This window comes from Dasypus novemcinctus, chromosome 5, assembly GCF_030445035.2.
Source record: "Dasypus novemcinctus isolate mDasNov1 chromosome 5, mDasNov1.1.hap2, whole genome shotgun sequence".
Classification (NCBI taxonomy): Eukaryota; Metazoa; Chordata; class Mammalia; order Cingulata; family Dasypodidae; genus Dasypus; species Dasypus novemcinctus.
This window is the reverse complement of record NC_080677.1, coordinates 158757573-158778931: the sequence shown is the minus strand read 5'-3', so window position 1 is coordinate 158778931 and position 21359 is coordinate 158757573. Positions and strand designations below refer to the sequence as shown.

General features: G+C 42.5%; 1 protein-coding gene across 1 annotated transcript in view; it reads left to right on the top strand.

The window, feature by feature from the left end:
- Positions 1-21359, top strand: part of MYO3A (myosin IIIA) — a 227632-nt gene that overhangs the window by 177765 nt on the left and 28508 nt on the right. Inside the window, exons 24-28 of the mRNA XM_058297804.2 lie at positions 7330-7409; positions 7880-7957; positions 10326-10531; positions 18037-18148; positions 21083-21245. Of these exons, the coding sequence (XP_058153787.1) occupies positions 7330-7409; positions 7880-7957; positions 10326-10531; positions 18037-18148; positions 21083-21245 (639 nt within the window). The remainder of the gene's footprint in view (positions 1-7329; positions 7410-7879; positions 7958-10325; positions 10532-18036; positions 18149-21082; positions 21246-21359) is intronic.

The window sequence follows — 21359 nt, the reverse complement described above, 5'->3', positions numbered from 1 at the left end:
TAAACACACTTACTATAGTGGCTTGTTTGGTAAATTCCCTAGCATCTTCTACATAAGTGATTATGTCATCTATGAATAAAGAGTTTTGCTTTTTCCTTTCCATTCTGTTTATCTTTATGCTTTCTTCTTGTATAGTCACATTGACTAGAAACTCCAGTGCAATCTTGGTTTTTTATTATTATTTTTTTATTCATTTTTTTAAAAATATTACATTCAAAAAATATGAAGTCCCATTCAACCCCTCCGCCCCCACCCCTCCTCTCCCCCCACAGCAACACTCACTCCCATCATCATGACACATCCATTGCATTTGGTAAGTACATCTCTGGGCATCGCTGCACCTCATAGTTAATGGTCCACATCATAGCCCACACTCGCCCACGTTCCATCCAGTGGGCCCTGGGGGGATCTACAATGTCCTGTAATTGTCCGTGAAGCACCACCCAGGACAACTCCAAGTCCCGAAAACACCTCCACATTTCATCCCTTCCTCCCATTCCCCACACCCAGCAGCCACCATGGCCACCCTTCCCACACCAATGCCACATTTTCTCTGTGGACATTGGATTGGTTGTGTCCATTGCACATCTATGCCAAGAGGGGACTTAGATTCCACATGGATACTGGATGCAATCCTCCTGCTTTCAGTTGTAGGCACTCTAGGCTCCATGGTGTGGTGGTTGACATTCTTCAACTCCATGTTAGCTGAGTGGAGTAAGTCCAATAAATCAGAGTGTAGGAGTTGAAGTCTGTTGAGGTTCAGGGCATGGCTATCATATTGTCAGTCCAGAGATTCAAATCCCCTAAATATATCTTAAACCCCAGCACCAACTACAATTCCAGTAAAGTAGCATGAAAGTCTTGTGAAAAGGGATCCCATCTGAGTCCAGCTCCATCACACAGAAACACCGACTCCAAAGAAGGGCCAACTGACATGGCAGTGAACCCCATCTGCCATGACCAGAGAGCCTGTGGGTCTCTTTAGCCCTCAAAAGAACCAATACCTGGGGTTGTATCTACTTTATCTGTCTCTGAGACTCTGCTCAGGTGTGCATAAGGGCAATCCTTCTGACAACCTCCAGACTCTTTTTTAGAGACTCATGGCCATATAAACTCATTTCTCCTCTCCATTTCCCCCTTACATTAGGTCAAACAGCATTTTAAAGTCATGTTATTATATGTAGACAGGGATATTCTGCTGATCCGCGTTGAACCTTTAATTCAAGGTCATTTTCTAGTTGCATCTTCAGCTGGTATTTGGTAGTGATCCCTCGGTGCCAGGGAGGCTCATCCCCGGGTGTCATGTCCCACGCTGGGGGGAATGCATCTAGTGCAATTTTGAATGAAAGTGGTGAGAGCGAACATTCTTGCCTTATTCTTGATCCTGGGGCAAAGCACTAAGTCCTTTACCATCAAATAAGAAGTTGCCTGTAGGTTTTTTTAGTTGCCCTTGTCAGGGGAGGAAGTTACTTCCTATTCCTAGTTTGCTGAGTTTTTATGAAAAATGCATGATGGAATATTTCAAAAGCATTTTCTGCATCAATTGAGTCGATCATTTGCTCTTTTAATCTGTTAAGTGGTTTTAAAGGCTATATCAACTTTGAATTCCTAGGAAATCCCTCTCATGGTCGTGATTCATTACACTTTTTCTGTATTGCTGGATTCAGCTTACTAAAGTTAAGAATTTTTTGCATGTATGCTCATGGGGAATATTGGGCTATAGTTTTCTTTTCTTGTAATATCTTTTTCTGGTTTTGGAATAAGTGTAATACTGGTAATTCATAGAAAGAATTAAGAAGAATTGCCTCCTCTTCAATATTCAGGAAAAGTAAACTGAGTATTATTTCTTCCTAAATTGCTTGGTAGAATTCACTAATGAATTCAATCTGGACCTGAAAGGTTTGGGGTGAAAGTGTTTTTAATTGAAAATTCTGTTTCTTTAACTACAGGGCCATTTAAGTTGTCTGGGTTTTTTTTGTTTTTTGTTTTTTGTTTTTGAGGTACTGGGAGCCAAGGATTGAACCTGGGACCTCATATGTGGGAAAGCCAGTGCTCAATTACTGAGACACATTGGCTTCCCTGAGTTGGTTTTTCTGGTTTGTTTGTTTGTTTTGCTTGTTGTTTGTTTTCATTTTTTCAGGAGGCACGGTGAGCTGAACCTGGGACCTCCAATGTGGGAGACAGAACCCAACTGACAGAGCCACATCCGTTCCCTGTTTCTTTTTGAGTGAACTTTAGTAGTTTTTGGTTTTCAAGAAATCTGTTTTTAATCATCAAAGTTGTCAGATTTATTAACAAATGTATTGATACTTTATTACCCTTTCAATATCTGTAATTCTGAAGTGATAGCACCTCTCTCAGTCCTGATATTGGTAATTTGTGTCTTTTCTCATCTTATTACTGATAGTTTTTCCTAGATTTGTATCATTTGTCATGATTTACTATGATATGAGGCTTATACAATTTATGTCATATAATAAGAGAGAATAAGATAGGAAAGAAAACAAATATATGTGTGTTATGTATGTATACAAACATACTCAAAACAAGGAAGAAATATTCGTAACCATTACAGTCCTTATTTCTGTAACTGGTCATGTGGTTGTAGGTTATATTGAAACTACCTTCTTCCATGGCCCATTTCCTATTCCTTTATCTTCACAAGCTCCTCAGCTGGTCAGAATCCTTTGCCTGGTAGGGTAACCCAGACCTCCATTCCTGAAGTTTCTGGGCCATCATTAGTCCTGCCTGGATTGGGTTGTTGCAGCTTTCCATTGGCTTTTATCACAGCACATGGTAGTACTAACAGCCTCCCTAGGGGATCTCCTGTATTCCAGGCAAACTCTTTCAATCCTTGGTACCTCCTTAAAAAATAATAATAATAATTTTAATTTTAAAAGGCCATTCCACTATTCTGCCAATTCAGCTGCTTCAGGATGATGGGGAACATGCTAAGACCAGTGAATTCCATGAGCATGTTCCTATTTCCACACTTGATTTGCTGTAAAGTGGGTTCCTTGATCAGAAGCCTTGATCAGGGCTGTGACTTTTTTGTCATTCAAATTAGACTTTTTTTTACTTGACCTAGAATTCTGCTTACACAAATCAAGTAAGACTCTAGTAGACTGCCCGACAGTTTTACTTCTAGGTACCCCAAGATCTACTAGCCGGCATCACAGGTCTCAGCAAGTCAGACTATTTTGATTGCTGCTTTGAGTCTGCTGTCCTTTATGGTAGCCACAGCCACCTTGTCTTTGGCAGTTATGTGCTGCCACTTAGCTTCTGCCAACTTGGCATCTAATCATCCCCATTGTGTTTAAGGATCCCAGTTCAGTGACACAGTTCCCACAGTAATACCTGACCTATAGAGAAGAGCAACCACAGAGCTCTTCAGGGAGGGTGGAGTTAGTCTCACAAATTTATTCCTCACAGTTCTGGTGAAAGGTATGTCCTCTGGACATTCCTGGGGTATGGAAGCAGGTCTTATCTGATAAATCCATTCTAGCATTCCAATCTTTCTAAGCCTTTGGATCCCTTCATCTACCCTATACCAGGGCATTCTGGCACTTTGATCTCAGGTAATGTTGGCCACCCTTTGGTCCATGTTTCAGCACATGGTTGAACAAACTGTTAGAGCCCTTTCTAATTCCTTGACCTACAAAATTGAATCCAGAATCTCTGCTTATGGGCCCATATCAATAAGTTCAGCCTGATCCAACTTTATATTCCTTCCACCATTATCCTATGCTGAGACCAGCTCAGCAATAGGTTTGCACGAAGGGAAGGCAACACAGAACTGAAGAAATAAAAGGACAGAAAGAAAGACACAAGAGAGAAAATAAAGATGGGACCAGGGGACTCAACAGCTTTTGGAACTGAGAGCCTCAACCCTAGTTTCCACATCATATCTATTAGAAATTACAAAGCAGTAGTTATCTATTTTTACTTTCAAGGTTGCTTGTTATTAAAGCTACAGCACCCGCAAATACTAGGGAACAGGCCATACAGAGTTCAAATGCTTCCTCAGGCACAGAGTTTTCATGCTGATCAGACAGTGTTCCATCTAGTCAAGGCTGGTTTTCCTAAGCCCACACTTCTTATCTGCATTATGGAAATGTTTCAACTTCAAGCCATGTGCCCACATTCAAATTCAAGCTATTTTCCCACAATCCTACACCCTTAATATCTATTTCCACACATAAACCCCTGATTTCTGTCCATATAAATTGGAAAATTCATGCAGTTCTTATGGAGTATAGTGTACCTCCTCATGGGTCACACTTTGTACTTCACCTTTTGGGACCTATTAAGAGTTCAGTCTAGTTATAGGTCTGGAAGAAAAGAGGGGTGGCGGGGGTGGGTAACAAGAAGAGTTAGAAGTGCCTTGCAAGCCAACTCCTCAGGGCATTCCATTGCAGTTTCCTCTGGTGAAACAGGATTAATCTCTTCAGACAGAGGGGTGCAGGTTTATCAGGCACAGCAGAGTCAATCACTTTAGGTGGAGGCTGGATGGCTGATTCCTCAGGCCAGACTATTACAGGTTAATCTTGCAAAGACTCAGCAGAATCTAGGGTTTCAGTGTCCTCACTGTCATTATCAACCCATTTGTCCCCAGTACAATGTTCAGCATCCCATTCCTTTCCAATCAATGTCCTCACTTCAACAAAAGACACCCTGCAAGGTTGGGAATTTAGTTTGTGTTATAATTGAGCCCCTTGCACAATGAGATTCTGGGTCTGGTTTTCAGAAATCTCAAGTCTGTGGCTATATTTTCTTTCAGGACACACATTGTAACTTCCAAATCCTTTATGTGGCACTTAAGTCACAAATTTGAAGCCTTGAGCTCATCTCTTTTCTTTTACAACTGTATCCTGCATATTCAGGAGCAAGCAACCAACATCGTTATTAAAAGGTTTTTAACTCCAGAAAACTCTGCTAAGGTGTCAAAAGCAATCTCACCCATAGTCTTGCCTCTTATAAGCATTTGAATAGTAGCAGTACCTGGTTGTGATATTTTGCGTAGCTTTATGCCAGCTCATGCCATGGACTAGCAGTGCCAACTTGATTATTGGAGATAGAGTCATGAGTACCTTTGAATCGAGTCAGATTAGAGGACCAATTCCAAAAACCCCAAAATCAATTCAGAAATCTCATCCTTAGGATTCTGCTTCCTAAGAACCACTTCTGGTACCATCTATTAAGTAGCAATTCCATCTTAGTTAATGTGCTTTTAACACTTTATATATTCATCCTGCTTCCAAGAACTCTCAAAAATTTTATTCTAAAGCTTTCCCTGGTAATCATAGGGGCAAAAAAAGGACAATTAGCAAAATTCCATAAATTGCTACTCTGAAGAATATGTGTGACTCTGTCCACTCTGCTGTATTCAGTAAGTTTCTTACTGAAGAGTGAACCATGCAGTGTGTAGTTTCAACCACTGTTGCACCCATCCCTCCATATTCTCTGGAGGAATGAAAGAAGCAGGAGGAGAGCCAAGCAGAGACACAGCCAGACACATCCCAGCTGGCTTCCTTCCTTCACTGCCCTCTTGGGGCCAGCCTTTTGCAAACACAAAGAATATGAATGATTAGCCAAAAATAGTTTTAAAAAGCATGCAGCATAAAATGTCACCTAAAAGAATGAGAGAAAGGACAAATAATCTTCCTGAGGTGACATTGAGTTCTGGAGATATTTTGAATGTTTCTGTCAGTCTGTGGGTTAGTTGGTTTATTATGCTTGGCAGGGGATGAGAGGGGAATGAAAGTGAACCAGCATTTCCATGGGCCAAACATACCATTTCATTTCACCAAGATTCTGTGAGGCAGGCACTGTTAGCCCCATTTTATGGACTCAAACTTCATCACACACAGACTGAGTAAATTACCCAAGGGCAACACAATTTAAGTACATTGGCTGGGATTCCGACTCCTTTCTGGTTTCTTTATTTTTTTAAGATTTATTTATTTATCCCCTTCCCCCATCTTGTTGTTTTGTGTTCATTGTCTGCTCTCTGTGTGTTCTTATGTGCCTGCCTGTCTTCTCTTTAGGCAGCATTGGGAACTGATCCTGGGGCCCTCTGGAGTGGGGTAGAGGCACTCAATCGCTTGCTCCACCTCAGCTCCCTGGTCTGCTGCATCTCTTATTGTCTCTTCTCTGTTTCTCTTTTTGTTTCATCATCTTGCTGTGCCAGCTCTCCGTGTGGGCCAGCTCTCCTGCATGGACCATCACCCCGCACAGGCCAGCACTCCGTGTGGGCCAGCTCTCCACTCTGGCCCACCAGCTTGTCTTTTACCAGGAGGCCCCAGGAATCTACTCATATGGTAGATGGGAGCCCAATCACTTAAGCCACATCCATGTCCCACTTTTCTCGTTTCTAAGACACTGATATTGTCACTACCACAAGCTGTCTTGGGTTGTGCATGTTTTTGTAGCATCTTAGCACTAGGCATATAGTTCTCATTGTCAGATTGGGAACATCTGTCTCCTTCAACCCTACCTGACTCGCTCGCTTGTGCACATCTCCTGTGAATTAATGATCCATGTGGTTTGTTAAAGCTCGTCCTGGGTCACAGAAAATCTCAGATGCCATTTGACACACACACATTGCAAGTTGCTCCCTTCATCACAATTACTTTTTTTTTTTTTAAAGATTTTTATTTATTTCTCTTCCCTTCCCCACACACATCCCTCCCCCCAGCCCCAGTTCTCTGTTCTCCGTGTCCATTCACTGTGTGTTCTTCTGTGTCTGCTTGTATTCTTGTCAGTGGCACCGGGAATCTGTGTCTCTTTTTGTTGTGTCATCTTGCTACATCAGCTCTCGGTGTGTGCGGCACCATTCCTAGGCAGCCTACACTTTTTTCACATGGGGTGGCTCTCCTTATGGGGTGCACTCCTTTGCATGTGGGTCTCCCCTATGCGGGGGTCACCCCTGCATGACACGGCACTCATCATCAGCACTGCACGTGGGCCAGCTCACCACGTGGGTCAGGAGGCCCTGGGTTTGAACCTGGACCTCCCATGTGGTAGGCAGATGCTCTATCCATTGAGCCAAATCCGCTCCCCCATAATTACCTTATATTATCTAGATTTTGAAAGGAAATCCAACTCCTGCCTCCACCTTTTCTATTAGTTTTTTCCCTGAATTTAAACTTTATTATACATGTTCACATAACATTACTTTATCCCTCCCTCAACAAATGATTAAGCAAACAGATGAGGATTAATAATGTGGGATCACCAATCCTTATTTTAACATTTAAGTAAATGGGAGGAATCATCTAGCCATTAAGAATTCTAAACGGTATATTAATTTTATCTGCATTCCCCTAGGTAATCTGCCATATTCTAGAACTAAAAACATAATAAACTATCAAATGAGGACCTCAGAAAAATCAATCAACCTGACAAAGGTAAGAAAGTACATTTTTCATGGCAGTGAATCTGAGACTTTAACCTTCACAGTGACAATATTTGTGTGCGGCTACAAGTAAACAGCCTTTTCCTTAGTTTTTCTCTTTGGTCTTTTCTGCTGAAACAGATATCATTATGAGTTTTTCATTTTACAACCTCTAGTTGCTAAAATAATTATGCATTTCTGATATATGCTTAATACTTATGGCTATTTTTAAATGTTTACTTTAAGACCCATTAAAAATGACTTAGGTAGGGTGAGATGTAGTCACATTTCATGCAAACCAACTAAATATCCAATGAGATTGACAAAGCAATTATCTTAAAGTAAAAGTATCCACAACACTTTGCTGTTTTGCACATTTGAGTGCATTGACTATGATAATCTGAATGAAAATGCCATGTGCCCCCTTTAGATTATAAAGTACAACATATATTGAAGCATCACTGTCTTCCTTGGTCTCTTTAGGGTGAAAATGGAGAAGCCACATGTCATGCCAGAGAGACAACCAGCATGAAAATGCAAACAGTCGCATCATATTTTAGAGTAAGGACATTGAATTATGATTTTTCATGCTTAGGGATGTTGTTCATTCTAAATGAGTTACAGATCAAAAGCTAGTAATGCATATCACAGTGCCGTTAAAAAAGAGAATTTTTATTTTATTCAATTTACTCTTTGTTAGACACAGGATAAACAGGGGTTTTTAACAAGGGGTCCGTGAGCTTGAGTTGAAATTCAAAAAAACATCATTCTTGTGCGGACGTGTTGGTGGGAGTATGATATATTTATTAAATAATGCGCAGTATGGTGTGGACTTAGTAAGGGGTCCACGGTTTTCACCTGGCTGGCAAAGGGATCCTTGGAACAAAAAAGGTTAAGAACTCCTGTATTAGAGCATACATTCAAAAATCTGTGGATGGGTTTACTTTGGTCTTTTACCTGTAAAATTCCTTTATCCTAGGTCAGTCTTAATGGAGATCCATGATTTGATTAGAACAAAACCTGAAATGTTTTTATTCTATGCTATGGTAAATAATCAATACCCCTTCCCTTTCCTGAGTGATTTTAGGATTCACAGATTGGACAAGGTGAGCAGCCATCACCATTCCATATTGAGCTAAAAATCTCAAAAAGAAAATAGAACCCGGTGTTAAGAATGGGGCAAGGAGAAGGGACACCAGGGCAGCACAGCAACGTGCCACGGGAGTCCCGTGTGCTTATCGTAGCCCAGGATCGAGGCTACCCTCCTCCCGTGCAGAACACTGGAGAAAGGAAAGAAGCATTGCATTTTCTCTCTGCCGTGGAGAACACCTGATAACCTTGTCTTTATTATTGGGTCCAGGTCTTGCTTCCCTCTTCTGATAAAAATCATACAGACCAGCCAATGAAAATGAAGAAAATGCCATCTAAAACTTGGAAATCGTTAACAATATAATTTCGTGTGGGTGAGGGGTAGAAAATTGTATTCAATCATGAAATGCTTTTACAAATAGCTGAATTGCTGGATGGAATAGTCTTCAAGTCCTAAGCTCACAGCAGACAGTGTGAGCTTAGTCTTCTTTGAGTAGCGCCTGGTTCATTTATCTACTCAGTGTCTCACGTTTGCGGCCGGTGCATTAACCTTGCACCAGGAAACAGCTCAGCTGAGCCACCGAGAGCGCTCGCACCAGGTATTTCCTTTTTTTGAGTGAGTTATCCAAGACCATTATCATGGCACTGTGGAGGAACACCAAACACTGTGTGTGTTTGCACCAGATTCGTTCATAAAATCATTTCAATCCTCACACTGGCATGAAAAGTCATGGAAGCTGACTCCTTGCAGTACGTGATGTGTTCTTAAAGGTTTTTTTCAGAAGAGTCAATGTAACAATCTGCCTGGGTCCCTAATATCAAAACCTAAATGTCTGCTCAGAACACAGGCAGGAATGAGCCTCACCTTTGTGTCTTCTTGACCAACGATGTGAGGACTCCCAAATAAATGGAGTGAGAAGAGCTCCGAAGCAGCAGACCCAGCCATTTAAAGATGGAAGCAGTGCACATCCAGTGCTGTGCCAGTTGTCCATTTCCAGCCTCTGGTTGGCACTGACTTTTTGGTGGTGGGGTTTTATATTCCAAACACTAAAAAATATCAGCTGTCAGCAGCTCTCTCCATGCATCACCTTGACAGTAACTTCTGATCCTTGTCTTTGAGATTTTAGTTTTCCAGGGCCTCACTTACCATGACTACCTTAATATGTTATACTTAGGTTTGGTGTCCAGAAATTGGCTACAGCATTCATGAGGTATGGCTGCAGAACACAGTTTTGATATCCCTTTGAATTTAAAATTCTACTAATATAAATAAGAAAATTATCAAACTAGAGCAGGTGAAAGTGTCTAAATGAATATCACTCTGCTTACTTTATATCTATGCCCTAGTTATTAAAACTGCATTAAGTTCTCCTATCTTGTTTTAGACCAGGAGATGATTTGGACAGGGATTGAAGTATTTACTTCTATGCATTCACTTTATAAAGAAAGAGTGGAACAAGGAAACTAATAATATAGGCACAATTAATCTGATTATGCACCTAAATGTTAAAATTTAGCAAGGCTCCCTGTGAATATATAATACTTACAAAGTATATCAAATATAATTTTATCTCTCTAAAGTTGCTGTAGAAATTTTTAGGCAAATCTTTAATAACTAAGTTCCTAGTTATTTCCTCTGCATTTTTATGAGTAAATCTGTCATTTTAAAGATATCTGTAAGTAAATTTTCATTAATACACATTTCCCTCCATTTATATTGAATGAGTGTGAGCATTTGTAACATTCCATTTTCACATTTTATTTTTGCAGTAGAAAGACCTGTAAGCTCATACGTTCTTGTGTGCTCCACTGAGAAATTTATTTCTGTTGCATATTATAGTATTCCCTGATGGATTTGTTATCAAAAATGGTGGTGGGACAACCTCATTTTGTTCGTTGCATCAAACCTAATAATGAACGCCAGGCAAGAAAATATGACAAAGAGAAAGTCCTGCTACAGCTTCGCTACACAGGAATTCTGGAAACAGCAAGAATTCGGAGGCTCGGTTATTCACATCGGATACTTTTTGCTAACTTTATAAAGCGGTATGAGGATTCCTTTTTCTAATGATCATGCTCATTTCGTATAAAAATTTTGCAGAAGAATTATGGGAAGCAAAGCAGGACAGAGAATTGATGAGGTGGTCAAGGAGGAAAGTATTTTGTTCACAAAAATTACTATGTATTGTGAAAAAAACCAGTTAACTAATAACTTGGGCTGGAAGTTTCTGCTGTTGCCCTGAAATCTTCTGTGACTGCACAGGGTATGTATCTTAGGCAGCATGACTGAGAGGACAGAGCTGTACTGAGGCTCTGGGGGACCTGGGTTCTTGTTGCAGCTCTGTCACGTACTACGTGACGATGGCATATAGCAGGGAAGATTCTACCCTTAAAGGATATTTGTCAATATCAAGAGACATTTGTGGTTGTCACAACTGGGGGTGGAGGGGAGATGCTACTGGCATCCAATGATAGAGGCCAGGGGTGCTGGTACCTACTGCAATGCACAGGCGAAGCCCCCAAAGGTCAGTGGTGCTGAGGGTGAGTAACCTTGGCCTCTAAGGAACCTCGGTTCCTCATCTAGTAAATCTGCTATGACCACCTGATAGGATAATTTCAAGGATCAAATGAGATGTTGCCTCTAAAGGTGATTGAAAAGGCATAGGAATCAATTAGATGTAAGGTGTCCTTTTTACTATTTGAAATTAGTGTCAAATGAATTAAGCTATATATTAAAACATGTATTAAGGAATACATTCATAGTGATATAGATACTTAATATCTTATATATTTAATATTTTAAATGCCCATGTTCCTCATATGTATCAATTCTAGGATTTCTACTAGTCATTAAACTTAAGGAAGTTTTGCAGTTCAAAAGCAAAGTCTGTTACACCTTCTAGGGGGAAGTCTCCATCTATGTCACCTTCACATCTTTTGCAAAGCATAGAAATTAGTGTTAAGGACAAAAGAAAACCTTTGAAATGCTAGTGCTGGCACAATGAGATGTGATTTCTAACCTCCCCTGCAAAGTATCATGTTTTAACAATACTTTCATTTGGGGTAACTGAAATCATTACTGAATGTGATGAGGATTCTAATTCTTTCTGCGGATTTTCTAATTTTCAGCAATTCTTGCTAGATATCCTTGATTATTTTTTTAGGGACCTTGTGGGGGTTGGGTTGGGTTGGAAAGAAGGAAGTATTAAATTAGAGTGCCTTGAAATCAAGAAAACCTTACCACTTTTCTATGATGGAGACCAAAATTACATGAAAATACTTTTATTTTGGCAAATGCTTTAGAATAGTTTAACAAACCTTAAAACCTCAAAAGTTTCATAGTCTCTAATTACAGCCAGCATCTAACCATTGATTTTATTTCCCAGACTCAATTTTATATCCCAAACTAAAAAAGAAAAATGTGTTAGGATTTCTTAGCAGCAAATAAATTCTCCATTTTATCTGTAAAAGCAGGTAACCCCAAAGTACTGGATGCAAAGGGATTTTACATTTCAAATTTAAATTAAAATTTGACCTTGTTGTGATGTATTTTATTTTTTAAGAGAAGACTAGATCTTTAACTTGCTTAAATATTAATATAAATAATATTTGTGTACTGTTAATGCAAATACTCTTTTATATTTAAGATAATATAATCTTTTTTATGATGTATAAGGCATTAGGCCGAGCACTGTGAGAAATGGAATTTTTTAAACTGGCTTGATGTTCAAACATTGACAATTGAGTTAGGACTGAGCTACAGATATGGAAAAGTAACAAGTCTTGGCACGTAATAGTGTCGAAGCAGGTCCAAGTGGGCAGTACCCAAAGTGTCAGAGTCCAGGGAAAGGAGAGAATATTATCTCCAGGAGGGCTGGTGACAGAGGCTGTCAAGAAGAGTGGCTCAAACGGGGATCACAAGTAGGGAGGAGGGAGGTTTGTGGGGAAGATGGGAAGGGGTTTTCTCAGTGTGCACAAGGAAGAGGAAAAGAGCACTCAGGAGACTTAGAGTAGACTGGGGGGGCTGAGTGGACATTAGTGAAGTGACAGAAGGTCAGATGGGAAAACCAGTTCATTAAAATTATGCAGAGCGTGCACTGAATGGCAGGGAAAGCTTATAGTTTCAAAAGTATCCGTGAATTTACAATATAGACCTTGAGGACTAACCCTGTTGCCTTGATGATGTGGTAGTTGAAAGAAACCTTCCCAGTTTCCCAGTGCTGCTGTAACAAAGTACTGCAAATCAGGTGGCTGAAAACAACAGAAATTGGTCATGTCCCAGTTCTGAAGGCCAGAAATCCAAAATCAAGATGACACCCATGGGGAAGAGTCCTTCCTTGCGGCTGGGGCGGCTTGCACCCCGATGCTGACGGGGGGGTTTGGAGGGGTCAGACTAGACCGCAGTGGCGTTTGATGCTACGGCAGACAGCCTCAGAGGGGCTCTCAGGAGTGGAGGACGCACGGCGAGGGGAGGAAGAATGCCGCGGAGACCAGGTCTGTGCGCAAGTCCGGTTTATTGCGGAAGGGGACATAGCTTTATAGGGTTAGGGACTGCGTGGAGGGATTTGATAGGTGCGGGCGGGTACTGCTTCCTGATAGGTGATTGTAAGCGGTTGCTAGGCAGAGGGCTGGCTGAGAGGTTTGGAATGGGGGAGGGGAAAGGGGGAGTGAGAGCTGGCCGGATGTTGGGCTAGGCGGGAGATAAAAAGGGGGAGGGCAGCGCCGGCCAGCCGTTAGCAGCAAAGGCCTAGTCAGGCGTGGTCACCTTATCTAGGCCCAGTGGGCAGAGGCGGTATCACTTCTTGCCGCACCGTTTGCTACTGTGGCAAGCCGGGCGCCCTTCCTCCCACACTTCCTTGCCTCTTCCAGCTTCTGGTGGTTGCTGGCAGCCCTAGGTGTTCCTTGGCTTGTAGATGCAGCACTTCAATCTCTATTTCTGTCTTCACATGGTTGTCCTCTCCCTTGTGTCTGTTGGTGTGTCCAAATTTCCCTCCTTTTATAAGGACACCAGTCCTATTGGCTAGGACGCACCCTAATCTGCTTTGGCCTCATCTTAGAAAATCACATCTTCAAAGAACCTATTTCTAATAAGGTCATATCACAAGACCAGAGCAATTACCATGTGATGCATTGGCTTAAACAACAGGAATTTTTTGGCTCACGGTTTTGAGGCTAAGAGAAGTCCAAAATCAAGGCATCATCAAGGCAATGCTTTCTTTCTCCCAGAAGACCGTGGTGTTCTGGGCTGGCCACTGGGGTTCTTTGGTCTTTGGCTTTTCTGCCACATGCAGCCTCTGCTGGCTTCTCCCTTCTCTTCCTGGTTCTTTTGACATTCAGCTTCCGGCTGCTCCCTCTGGGTTTTTCTCTCTCTGTGACCTTCCCTATAAGGCCTTCAGGAATAGGATTAAGACGCATCCTGATTCAGCTGGGCCACACCTTAACTGAAGGAACCTCATCCAAAGTTCCCATTTCCAAGAGTTCCCACCCACAAGAATGGACCAAGTCCAAGAACATGTTTTTCTGGAGTACATTGCTCCAAATCACCACAGGACTTGAACATGTCTCTTTGCATGGACACCATTCACAATTCAGTCCATAGGTTATTTTGAAGGTTAGAAATGAGAATTAGTTCTTAAACGTGCCTTTGTAATATAGCAAATTATCACATAATAAATGAGGAGGGGGAGAAAACTAAGTATATAGAGAACATGTAAGAGTTCTGAATACAGGAAGTGCCAGAAATAAAATGTCAAACCTTTTCTTTGACACTAATTTTAGCTGTCATGTGAATTGGCTTTCAATCTTAGGAAGGCAGAACAATTTGCACAGGCTCCGTGGACATGTTGATGGGACTGCACTAGCCCTCCTAGTGGCATGCACAATTCATCAGCCCCTTTGTCTAGTCTGTTGAAGATAAACTCTTCCACTTCCAAACAAAGAAACAGCCTTAAAGGAAGATACACAACCTGAACTTACTTTGCACAAGAGCGTGGATCTTTACTGTAGTTATTTCAAATGAACCCTTATACTGTACTGAGAAGTCGCCGAGAGAGTCAGGAACTAGCTGAGACCCTAAGTGTGCAGTGGACATCAGTCACTGTATTTTACGTCAGAAAGAGAATGTAGTTAACCCACTAAACTGTTAGGAGGAGATATGTTAGAGACAGTTTCTAGAACATTGAAAGAACAGGTTTTCCCAGGGAGCCAGGATGGAAGGTCCTGCAGGCATGGAGGTAACACATGCAAGGGCACAGCGGCATGGGGCCTTCCATGCCTGGAGCTGAGGGTGCCCGTGGAAAATAGCAACTGTGAGGCTTGAAAGCCAGGCAGGGTGGCGATCAGGAGGGTCCTTCATGCTGCTATTCGCCATCTCTGACCAACAAGTTGGAATGAATGTTTTTCGGCAGGCATGTCCTTCCATTCTGTTATGTTCCACCACCGCTCTGCTCATTTATATGTTACCTTCCCAGCCTTTGGTAGCACCTGGTGTTGCCATTCCAGCTTAGAACTTGGGAACTCCCTAGAGACTTTCAGTTCAAGAAGGAACGTGATCTGATTTTCACCTTAGAAAAATAATTCAGAAAAAGCCATGGAAATTGGCTGGAGGGAGGCAGTGGAGGTGGAAGTGTCCAGTTGGAGGCAATTACAGAAGTCTAGGTGGGAAGTGCTGAGGGATGGTTTAAGGTTGTAGCAGCTGGAATAAAGATAAAGAGAGATGTTTTAGCTGGTTGAATTTACAATGAAGAAGAGGGAGGGATCTGGGGTGGCACATAGATTTCTAGCTTAAATATCTTTTAAAAAGTGATGGCATCCTTCACAGAGATAGAAAGTAGGGGAGTGTTTTAGTTTGCCAAAGGGCTGCCAATGCAAAGCACAAGAAAATCATGTTGGATTTTATAAAGGGGGCTTATTTGGGGTAAAAGCTTACAGTTCCAAGACCGTGGAAAGTCCAAATCAGGACACCCTAAAAGGTGCTTTCTCACCCAAATTGGGTACTGTTAATCCTGGCATGTTGCCCCGTGATGAAACAAGATGGCTGCCGACCTCTGCCTAGGTTTCAGCCTTCCCCTCTGGGCTCACCTTTTCCTCCTGAGCTGCTCCATTGGAGCAGCCTCTTGGGGCTTTAATGCTTAAGCAATCCTCTCTCTTACAAGGCAGGATCAGTCATGGCAACTTCCTTTTCCTGTGTCTGTCTGAATGAGTTTCTCTCTTTCTATTTATATCAGACCCAGCAAGGGGGCAGAGACTCAACCTGAGTCTCACTTTGGATTGGTTCAATCCAAAGCCCTAAACTGATCATATCAAGTCATCTAATCAAAGGCCCCTCAACTGAATTAATGCAATCAAAGGATATCACACCCAGAGGAATAGATTAGTTGACAAACATAATATTTCTCCTTTTGAGATTCATAAAATAATTTCAAGCTGCCGCATGGAGAAAGGAAAAGTGACGAATCTTGCTGAGTCTGGAGCATGGGGGAGATATGCCCATGCGGATGTGTCTGCAATTGTGTATTTAGAGTTCATGTAAAAAGCTAGGGTGCAAGCCATAGGTCTAGGAATCACAGCATACAGGAAGCCAGGAATGGGAAAGAGACACCTGCGGCAAGAGTTTGGAAAGAGATGGGAACATTATCCGGTAGCTGAGAAGCGATGGGAAGTGGGGCAGTGGAGCCAGTTGTTTTAAACAGTCGTTCAACTTGTCTGTAAAGCTAGTGGAGGAGAGTCATTTCAAATGACAGGGGCTTAGGGGCGTTGGTTTTGGAGCTAAACAGAAGGAGCCTGAAGAGACAAAGGGGTTGGAAATAAACAGTGGAGGAGGAGCCAGCATCTAGATCGCAGGCAGATGGCGATAGGGTCTCCCTTAGAGGGAGGTGGGGAGAATCATCGTGGACACAGGAATTTGTGGTTGGGGAAGGAACTGAGGAAGACAAGTTCACCTCCCGAGAGCAGGGCTGAGGGCAGGGCAGGCAGAAGGCCCAGTCGCTGTTGTGGGGAACAAGGGAGGGAAGGGCCAGGGACACCTGCAGGACTTCAGAGCCTCCTCGGGGGCCCAGCTGAGAGAGGGAACCCCAGATTCCAAGGGGCAGCCCACCAGGATGATGGCGGTGTCCGGGGGGAGTGCTCAGGAGCCTGTAGGAGAACAGAGAGGGCAGCTGGCTGGGGCCCACCTGCGACAGAGGAACACAAGTGAGAAGGGAGAGGGCTTGCTTGCAGTGGCTCAGGGAGGAAGGGACAGGTCCTGGCTGGATGGGGAGAGGACGAGAAGCCAGGAGGGAGTCAGCAGGCTGAAGCCAGTTGGGTCTGGGAGGGTGGCAAAGTGCTAAAGAGCAGTGGGTGCAGACGTGGGTGGCCTGAGGGGTGGGAGGAACGCTGGTGGACACAGGCGGCAGCTCTTTGTGCAGCAGTTGCAAGGGCTTCCACCACTGCTTCTTTTTTGATTGGGACTGGCTTCCCCAGAGAACCTGAAGTAGCTGTTCATCTGCAGGTTTTAATGAATATATGGTTTTTAGAGGTTTATCTAGGGGCTCATTTTTAGATGAGGAAAATGATACTTAAAGAGGTCACCTGATGTGCCACGTTTACCCAGCTAATTAGTCAAAATTGGAACTCAGCTCTCCTGACGCTCATTTCCCTGTGGGGCCTCTCTTTGAAATCGGAAGTCCCCCTAAAGTTGCTGCTCATTTCCGCTAGACTTTCGGGTTAATCCTGAGCAATGGAACCAGATCAGAAACAAGGGGAGTATGGGAAACACTAGAAATCTGCCTTTTTGCATGAGATTGCTGATTAGGGTTGATTGATTTTTATGATTGTCTTCCCTGAATTCCCCCCTTCCCCAGTAAACCTTGTGGTTCAAGCTGAAGAACTCGTGGCCTCCCTAGTTTTTTCCCCACCTCACCCTCCTGCTCCCTCACTCCCCTCGATTACTGATGGATTGAACCAATGGAGAAAACCTTCAGCAAGAACCTATGGTAACTCGGGGGAAAGGCAATGCTGGAAGGCAGCAGGTGTAGCCTAGTTGGCTGAGCACCTGCTTCCCATGTGCGAGGTCCCGGTTCAATCCCGGGTACCTCCTTAAAAAAAACAAAACGAAACAAAAAACCATGCTGGAATTGCCTTTGCCCAATCTTAAGATCAGCTTTCAGTATTTTTGTGAAGAGGAAAAGATAGTACAAGCTTTCCCATTGCTTCTTGTCCCTCCAATCTTTCCACTTTTTTGTACCCAGAGAATGATTGCCTTCTAAAAAAGAACCCAGTGTATAGATACATACATATGAGTGAAGGAGGCTTCGAGGGTGACTTCAGTGTTGGGTGTTGGAGGACAGTCACTAAACTGAAGAACCGTGCTCCACTTCACACCAGTGGACGGGTCTGAGATTGCCTTGGTGTGTTCCCAAGTTGTCCTGGGAAGGCCAAAAGGATTCTGGAAGAAGGGAGCTGGGCTAAGCCACGGAGTCGCTTCCTCTCCCCTGCCCAGGGCCGCCAAAGGTCCTGGCTGCGAAGACCTCAGACCTTGGTACATCACTAACCTGCCCTTTCTCCCACTTCAGGTACTCGATTCTGTGCTACAAGTCCAACGAGCAGCCCCCTGTGAGCCCTGACACCTGTGCCACCATTCTGGAAAAAGCTGGTCTTGATAACTGGGCTCTTGGGAAAACAAAGGTAATGTTTGCATGCAGTTTTTCAGAAAAAGCTTGTAATAATTATGTTGGATTTCTTTGAACAATAACATTTTCTAGCGATTGAAAATATTATGGCTTTTTAATGTTACAGAATCCCTAGCTTAAAATAAGAGGAATGAATTTTTACATTCATAAAATTTGCTTCTGTATCAAAATTCAAAATGTATGCTCTTCATCATGGTCTCTTAAGAAATTCAATAAATAGTTACCTTTATTCAAAAAAAGAGATGAAGTTTATAATGAGCCCATCATTTTAAGTGATATTGGAAAAGATTGATATGTTCTCTCCATCTTATCACCACCAAATATAGTCGAAAAGCTGTAGAGAGTCTAAGTGATCCAAGGACAATTACTGTATTTCTTTTTTCCCTAATTCTCAAATCTCTGGTATCCTGAAATGTATGTGTATTTGTGTACTGATGCATTTCCTAGATAGAAAGAAAGATGCATTACACTCCTCCCATGTCCCCATGACACTACAAAATGGAGTTGAGGGGGCCAGCTTTTAGGGGTGATCAGAAGTCACACCTGGGGCAGGATGGGGAAAAGGCCACACTAAAGCAAAGAGGAGCACAGAGACTGACCCTCAGGAATAACTACTCTCGGCCATACTACGGAAGTGGACCAATAGAAACTTCCCTATTTGAAAAGAAATCCATATTAGTTGAGATCTAGGAGGATAGAGGTGTCAGAGAGAATTTTCCAGAATGTTCAGATAAGATGTCAGTATTATAACAATCTAAAGGGTTTTAAAAAATGACCATCTTAAATTGAATGTCCTTCATATTCAGTAATCCCTATATACTTAAATATTCAATCAGAGGGAATTCTGTGTATATAAAGATGTGTGTTTTATTCACACCATTTTCTTTTAATGTTCACCAAGATGAATCCCAGCAGGCTGAAATCTGATGATTTATGGTCTGAAACACATCCCTGACTTCAAATGGAGTTTTAACTTGTAAAAAGGCCCTCTGCAGTTCCAGTTCTGCATGATATTTGAGTAGCATTTTAAAACTATTTGTATTTTTCCACTTCACCTTTTCCAACTCATTAAAATGGATAAAAATATTTAATATAGGAACATTTCTAATACTGTGCAAAAAAAAGTGATGACCTTTTTAAACAGATTGAATTTTAAATGAATTGTCAACAGCAGAATGGACTAAATATATTAACATTCAGAGTCCTGTAGAAATTAAAACTAAATTTAATCAAAACCTAGAATGCGAACCGCTTGCCGATGATGCCAAGCTTTCAAGTAATGGAACGCTGAGAGAATTCTACTGTGAGAATTACCAGGTCTTATGACTCAACGTTACGTTTAAATTTAAGTGACTTTAATGGATGCATTAAATTCTTTTTAAGGTGACTTTTACTAATAAATTTAGCTTTTAAAGGGAAAAAAAAAATTTTCCTGGAGGATTTGAAATCCCTTAGATTAGCATGACTCTAGGCCTTCAGACTCTTCTGTTGCTCTGATTCATTTTGATTTGATTTTATTTTTTTTAAGATTTATTTTTTATTTATTCTCCCCTCCATTGTCTGCTCTCTGTGTCCATTTGCTGTGTGTTCTTCTGTGACTGCTTCTACCCTTATCAGTGAAACCGGGAATCTGTGTTTCTCTTTGTTGTGTCAGCTCTCCGTGTGTGCGGCACCATTCCTGGGCAGGCTACACTTTCTTTCGCCCTGAGCAGCTCTCCTTACGGGGTGCACTCCTTGCGCGTGGGGCTCCCCTACGCGGGGGACACCCCTGCCTGGCATGGCACTCCTTGCGCACATCAGCACTTCACATGGGCCAGCTGCACACGGGTGAAGGAGGCCCGGGGTTTGAACCGCGAACCTCCCATGTGGTAGGCGGACACCCTATCCATTGGGCCAAGACCGCTTCCCTCATTTTGATTTTAGAATTATCAAAATTCAGTCCCCTTTCCTGCAGAAGGAACATCATTTCCAGTGAGCAAGGCTTCATTCTCTCTTCCTAGGGCCATCCCGCCACCGTCTTCCTTCCACCACAGCCAAACGCTAAGGGTGGGTGCCCCTGCCTTATTCACCATAGAGTCCCCAGCTGATAAGCACATGTAATGGGTCTCAAGAAATGTTTGATGAATGAAATGAACACAGCTAATAATTATAGCAAATAATAACGAATTCTTATATGAATCACAAATAGACTTAGGAAATACCATTGTCTTTTTTTTTTTAAGATTTGTTTTTATTTATTTCTCTCCCCTTTCCTGCCCCCCTCCCCCCAGTTGTCTGCTCTTTGTGTCCATTTGCTGTCTCAGTTTGTATTCTTGTAAGTGGCACCCAGAATCTGTGTGGTGTTTTGTTGCGTCATCTTGTTGCGTCAGCTCTCCATGTGTGCAGCGCCACTCCTGGGCAGGCTGCACTTTCTTTCGCATGGGGCAGCTCTCCTTGCACGGGGAGCTCCCCTACGCAGGAGGCACCCCTGCATGGCAGGGCACTCCTTGCGCGCATCAGCACTGCATGTGGGCCAGCTCCACATGGGTCAGGAGGCCCAGGATTTGAACCTTGGACCTCCCATGTGGTAGGCAGACGCCCTATCAGTTGGGACAATATAGTTTCCCTGTCTTTTTTTTTTTTTAAGCATAAAAAATAGCCTTGCCCAGAGGATCTGATGCTAAAACTTGGATAAAAGCCTCAGCATCCTCCATTCTTCCTGACCCATCCCACAAAGCCTAAAGCGAGCTCTGTAAATCAGGAATGCTGCCTTCCACAGTCCTTCTCAGCCAGGGAGTTTCTTCAAGCATGAAAACTGATGATGTCATAGCAACATCCAGGCCAAAGAAGCAAAAGATAGTGATTTCCAAAATCAAAAAAGGCTTCCAATATGCCTGTTTCAGATCTGTGTGCAGTAGCTTTATTTGTATTTTATTTTAATTCTTTTAAGGTGTTCCTTAAATATTATCATGTGGAGCAGCTGAATTTAATGAGAAAGGAGACCATCGACAAGCTCGTTTTGATTCAAGCCTGTGTCAGAGGCTTCTTGGGCTCGAGAAGGTACCTAAGAATACAGGAAAAAAGGAAGGAAAGCGCCCTGATAATACAGTCAGGTAACCACTCAGAGGCGTCCTCACGCCTTAACGACCCATCAAGTTATGTTTATATCTGGGTGAAAAATCAAATCATATCGTACTGATGTGCAAAGCTCAGATTCTTCTATAGCT